The 6,064-nt window shown below is 49.9% G+C and overlaps 1 protein-coding gene across 1 annotated transcript in view; it reads left to right on the top strand.

The window, feature by feature from the left end:
• Positions 1-6,064, top strand: part of LOC106818028 (nuclear pore complex protein Nup98-Nup96-like) — a 36,476-nt gene that overhangs the window by 12,350 nt on the left and 18,062 nt on the right. Inside the window, exons 13-21 of the mRNA XM_014822742.1 lie at positions 344-563; positions 721-978; positions 1,479-1,618; positions 2,814-2,927; positions 3,230-3,406; positions 4,149-4,317; positions 4,962-5,111; positions 5,572-5,757; positions 6,014-6,063. Coding sequence (XP_014678228.1) covers positions 344-563; positions 721-978; positions 1,479-1,618; positions 2,814-2,927; positions 3,230-3,406; positions 4,149-4,317; positions 4,962-5,111; positions 5,572-5,757; positions 6,014-6,063 — 1,464 coding nt within the window. The remainder of the gene's footprint in view (positions 1-343; positions 564-720; positions 979-1,478; positions 1,619-2,813; positions 2,928-3,229; positions 3,407-4,148; positions 4,318-4,961; positions 5,112-5,571; positions 5,758-6,013; position 6,064) is intronic.

A 6,064-nucleotide genomic window follows, 5' to 3' on the forward strand; every position in this document is an offset into this window, starting at 1 on the left:
CACAGTATCTAGCAGCTTGTATTATCATGTTTACAGCAGTCAGCAGTGTCTAGCAGCTTGTATTATCATGTTTGCAGCGGTCCACAGTATCTAGCAGCTTGTATTATCATGTTTACAGCAGTCAGCAGTGTCTAGCAGCTTGTATTATCATGTTTGCAGCGGTCCACAGTGTCTAGCAGCTTGTATTATCATGTTTACAGCGGTCAGCAGTATCTAGCAGCTTGTATTATCATGTTTGCAGCGGTCAGCAGTATCTAGCAGCTTGTATTATCATGTTTACAGCGGTCAGCAGTATCTAGCAGCTTGTATTATCATGTTTACAGCGGTCAGCAGTATCTAGCAGCTTGTATTATCATGTTTACAGCGGTCAGCAGTATCTAGCAGCTTGTATTATCGTGTTTGCAGCGGTCACGAGGGCTCGCCGCTCACGCAGCTCGAGTCGACCATCGCCGACCTTGATCGCCGCAACATCGGCAGGGTCGTCGGCCGGCGGCTGGAGGTCAGCAACGACGAGAGCCGGGACGTGAGTCTGCCCGACACCGACAGCTCGCAGGACCAGTACGGTGAGTGCAGCGCCCTCTAGTACTCTCGCGCGCGCGCGGACTCGACCTTTCTCGCGACTTTCTCGATCTCTCGGAATTTTTCTCGAATTCCAGTCGGTTTCTCGTAATCTCGCTCCTAGACTTCACGACCTTTTTGTGACTTTTCCCTCGCGCGCAGAGACGAACGAGAACGCGGCCCCGCACCCGGCCGGTATCGTCTGCCGCCGCGTCGGCTACTACACGATCCCGTCCCTCGACGAACTCGCTGCCATCGCCACCGGCAACGACGACGACGACGACGACCACAACGACGATGGATATGACGGAGAAGACAGAAGCTGCCCGGTGGAGAACTTCACGGTGGGACGCGAGGGGTACGGGTCGGTGTTCTTCCCCGGCGTGACGGACGTCGGCGGACTCAACCTCGACGAGATAGGTACGTTCGCGCAGGCGCCCCCTTGTGGTGGTATTCGGTATTTCATGTCGAGGGGTTGTTGATCGGTAGTTTAGCGATAGCGTTAATGTATAGCCCTGGCAGGGAGCGGCGGGGGGTGTATACTCGTGGCGGCAGTGATGGTATTTCCGGCCGGAGTAATTAACTGGTAGTTTTCGGCCGATCGTTACCACGATAAGTTGCGCGGAAAAAAAAAACAATGCTCGGCGACGAAGTGGCGCTAATTTAAACTGCAAACTGGATTATCTTGAACGACCTCGGGTATCCGAGCATGCGGCTACGGTATCCGAGGGTGGCGTGATTATTTCGGTTTAGAAGGACGTGGCTACGATATATATGATAATAATATATATAATAATCGTACATTTACAATCTGCGCTAGCCTAGACTGCCTCCGAGATCAATTGTATCTGACCGGCGTGCATTGCGCGGCGCCCCTGGCGGCGACCTTGATTTTTGACCTTTTCCGCGTCGTTCTTCAGTGCATTTCCGGAGGAAGGAGGTGACGGTCTATCCAGATGACAGCTGCAAGCCTCCGGTCGGGGAAGGTCTCAACAAGAAAGCTGAGATCACACTCGATGCAGTCTGGCCCAACGACAAGACTACACACTCCCCGATCAAGGTGTGTGTGTACTCGCGTGCGTGCGTGCGAGCGAGCGTGCGTGCGTGCGTGTTCGAGCATGCGTGCGTGCGTGTGTATATGTTTCATTGTTTTACATCCCGCTTCTCTTCCTGACCAGACGAAATCAGGCGAGGGGAAAAAAACTAACCGCATTTACGCAATAGCAACTGATTGATAATCTGAAACGAATGCAAAGATGATGCGTGCGCGCGGTGAAATTATGCGCAAATACTGATAATTCGTTGGTGGCGGTGGTACTACACATGCAATCGTCGCGGTCTATAGGATGGCTTACGATGATCTACTATTTATCTATTACATTAGTGTACAGTGTATATACATACTTTTATTAGCTCATCTGACATAGTCAGATGCAGCTTGTAGAATCGCATGATCGTCCGTCCGTCCGTCCGTGCGTCCGTCCGGGCGTCAACAGTTGGGCACAAATCTTAACCGCTCGACGTACGGTCACGATATTCGGGTCGTTGGGGGGGATTGTCAAAACGAGTTGGGATGTCGAAGCTGGGGGTCAAAGGTCAAAGGTCAAGAGGTGTAAAAGAAGGGGGAACATTCACTCCTTAACTTAAGGTATAGGGAGGAAATGCAGAATTGCGGCACAAATCTAAACGGCTCGACCTAGGCTCGTGATAGTCGGTGTATAGCATCATGGTAGGAAAAGCCATCACTGTGCCGAAATTGGAGGTCACAGGTCAAAGGTCAATGGGCACAGGGCAGATTTTAGACATTTTCTGAGGACATGGTCTGACGGAGCGATTGAAAAACTTTTTTGTTTCAGCGGTGAGCTAGCATTTTTATGGCTTTATTGAAAGGACCATGAAATCTGCTTTCCACTGACGTGCGAAGAGTAAGTGTCAGATAACCTTTTGACCCTCAAGAGGAGGGTTAAACATGGATTTGTTGACTGTTAACAAAGGAGTGAACTGCTTTTGCTATTAGAGCCCCCTCCCCCCACCCTCCCCCTACCCTCCATCTGCGATAGTGGGCGTGTCCTAACAATGATGTGTACGCAACTGCGTGTCTGCATATCTGCGCCTAACAAATGTGGTACTACGCACGACTGAAATTTTACGTTTATAATCGTAGCAACAGACCTCAGATGAGCCCAGACGCTCTGCGGCTCTTGTTATATATGTATATATATATGTGTGTTTATATGTTATCTGTGTGTTTGCAGGATCCGTCGCGGCTAACGGTGATTGGTTACCAGGAGAAGCTGGAACGCGCGACCGGTCGTCTCGCCGCCAAGTTCATCGACTATCGGCCGTGGACGGGCTCCTGGGTGTTCCAGGCAAGTCAACGGGGCGAGGGAGAGAGAGAGGGGGGAAGGAGGGGAAGAGAGAATGAGAGAGAGAGGAAGAGAGAGCGAGAGAGGGGGAAGGAGGGAGAGAAAGAGAGAGCGAGAGAGAGAAAGAGAGAGAGAGAGATTTATTTCATCCATGTTCTCGTGTAATTAATTGCGGTGTTCGTTAGACATTTGCGTGGTGTTCGTTGGACGTTCACTTGTTGTTCGTTGGATGTTCACTTGTTGTTCGTTGGATGTTCACTTGTTGTTTGTTGGATGTTTATCCTGGCCTTCTCCCGATCCTGCAGGTTCAGCACTTCTCCAAATACGGCCTGCAGGATTCCGACGAAGACGACGTTAGTCCGGAACTTCTGAAGCAGCGGCAGCAGCAGCAGGACACACAGCGGAAGCAGGAAGGACAGCAGCAGCAGCAGCAGCAGCAGCAGCAGCAGCAGCAGCAGCAGCAGCCGGCGGCGGCTGGCCAGGTAACGACCCAGTTATCGAAAAGAAAATCGATCCCAACATTAGTCTTAACTTTAATCTTTTCTCACGGACCGTTGTCGGAGTCAATTTACACTCATACTCAGCGTATAGAAGTCCAGTTTTACCCGAAAAATTTGTTGATGATGTTGTTACAAAATGATAAGAGGCACGTGCTGTATATGCGTGCATGTCTGTATATTATATTTATGAAATATATATATATATATATAGGGGTAGAAATAAGGACAATATGCAAGTTAGTCCGAAGGGCTAGTAAGGTAAGGTTTGTACTAGCCATTCTAGTTTTCAACTAGCCCTTAAAAGCATGATGTTGATAGTGGTTGCACGGGAAAATTGTTGATCTCACGAATGCTCCGAGATGCTTTGTGAGGGTATTGTGGACTGAATTTGAATGCTCACAAACCGCAATTAAATTCCCATTAATCATACACTGATATATCCTAAAACGGGCGGAATTACGAAATCTGGTCTGGAATTGTTTACTTGCCCGACGGGCAAGCCACCCTGGCCTTTAACTAGCCCTTCCAAACAATTACTAGTCCCGGGCTAGCGGGCTAGCGGCGAATTCGACCCCTGTATATATTTATGATAATATATATATATATGATATTTATGATGTATATATTTATGTATATATATATATGATATGCGTGTAGATCAACTCGTTAGTCGCTGCGTGATTTCACTAATTAGGAGGGCGCCGCCGTGTTTTTTCCCCCGCAGGCCGCGAAGACCTTGATCCCGGACAAGATGACCTTGACGGGAGAGCAGGCGGCGACCGCGCCGGGAAACCAGGAAGACCAGCCGATGGGAGAGGAGAACGACCTTGAGACTTATCCTTCAGATGAGCTTGCCATGCCGATGGAGGAAGCTGACGTGGGATACGATCTAGGTAGCTACGCGCGTGCGTGCAGACTGACATACACATGTGTATATACCATACCTACATACATACATACATATTTGTTACCTCCGCCAGGGGCGTGGCGGAGGTTATGTTTTCACCGGCGAATGTTTGAGTGTTGGTTGGTTTGTTTGTGAACATGCACGTTTCAGTTCACTTCCGCTAGGTGCGCTGGCTGTAGACTTACAAACACGCAAACACAGGCTAAGGGGCAACCACAGTCCTCCCCCACCTGCACGCTCGCACTAATCCGGATCCAATTAATTATTTAATTAATTAATTAATTAATTAATTTTTCCACTTAATTAATTAATTAATTAATAAAAAATACCACATTGAGAGAATTCAGCTGCCTTGGCGGAGGTCTGTGCTCTCCGAGTGCTCTAGTTGTATTATGAAACTGTTGTGTTCTGTGCTTTATAAAATCATGTTGTAAACCATGTTGTTATGTATGTTATGTTATGTAATTTGTTGAATAAAATAAGAAGCTTGATACAGGTAAAGCAAACTGTTACCCTCCCTTTGTTACTTCTTCTTAAAAAGAACGTTCGACGGTTATAATTGTGCACGTATTATAATTCGGCGCCGCGTTGCGCGGGTGTGCGCTCTCCACTGACCGCTCCTTCTGGCAGGTGGCGCCACCGACAAGTCGAGCTCTCACCAGATGGCGAGCGTGCTTGGCGTGAACGCTCATCGTCTGCAGGTGATGAAAGCTTCCTTCTTCGATGAGGAAGAGGACATGGCCGTCGGGGACGAGAAGGATGCCCTCAAATCGCGCCTCGGTGAGTCGGCTTCTCGGGTGCCCCTCCCCCCCTTCTCCTCCGGGTTACAAGAAGATCTACTTCAGAAATGGAAACCGGTGTTTAATCGGGTTATTATGGGCTGCGCACGTATTTGTATATGTGGTACGTTTAAATCGTGCTACGTAAACAATTTTGCCGGTCACTTGAAGAATTTTTTTTTAACTTGAACCCCGTCCACGATCGTTTTCCAAATCTCGAAACGCAGAGCAATATTCCCCCTTCTAAAAGAAAAAAAAAGAATAGAAAAAATAACCGCGAGTTCCTTCGTCGTCTGCGCTTATCGACAATCACGTGTTCGTCACACGCGCCCGCGTTTCCGCGGAATTCTGATTTTTCTAAATTTTCGAATCTGTCGGAAAAAGAAAAAAATTTGCCGAGATTTTCGCCAGGGGGCGCCGACGGCGGCTCGCTTTAACTCTTCGTTCTCTCTCCTCGACAGAATCGCGTCGCTCGCGGCGCGGTCTCGGCGGCGCCCTCTACAGGGGGTCGCCTCGGGCCGCCCCGGACGTCGCGGGGAAGACGCTTGACGATAGCGGGATCCTGCAGCAGACGTACCGGCTCGGTCTCGCTGACCGCTTCGTTCCCTTGACCCGCGCGGACACACACCCACCGCACAAGGCCACGGGTGAGTGCGGGGGGAGGGAGGGGGGGGAGGGTGAGTGCGGGGGGAGGGGAGGGGGAGGGTGAGTGCGGGGGGAGGAGGAGGGGGAGGGGAGGGGGAGGGTGGCTGTGTGCGTGTGTATGGTGCTGAAATATCCATTTGTTGGCACGTCGTAACTTTTAGCACATAATACACAATAACCGATGTGCGAGACCTGCAAATATATATGAATAAATTAATCGTGCGAAATCTCAACGACGCCTCGCGTCTCTCGTTGCAGGCGTGCCGGCGTTCGCGCTCCCCTCCGACGCCAAGCACCGAGCGATCATCC

Source organism: Priapulus caudatus, unplaced genomic scaffold (genome assembly GCF_000485595.1).
Source record: "Priapulus caudatus unplaced genomic scaffold, Priapulus_caudatus-5.0.1 Scaffold1982, whole genome shotgun sequence".
NCBI lineage: Eukaryota > Metazoa > Priapulida > Priapulimorpha > Priapulimorphida > Priapulidae > Priapulus > Priapulus caudatus.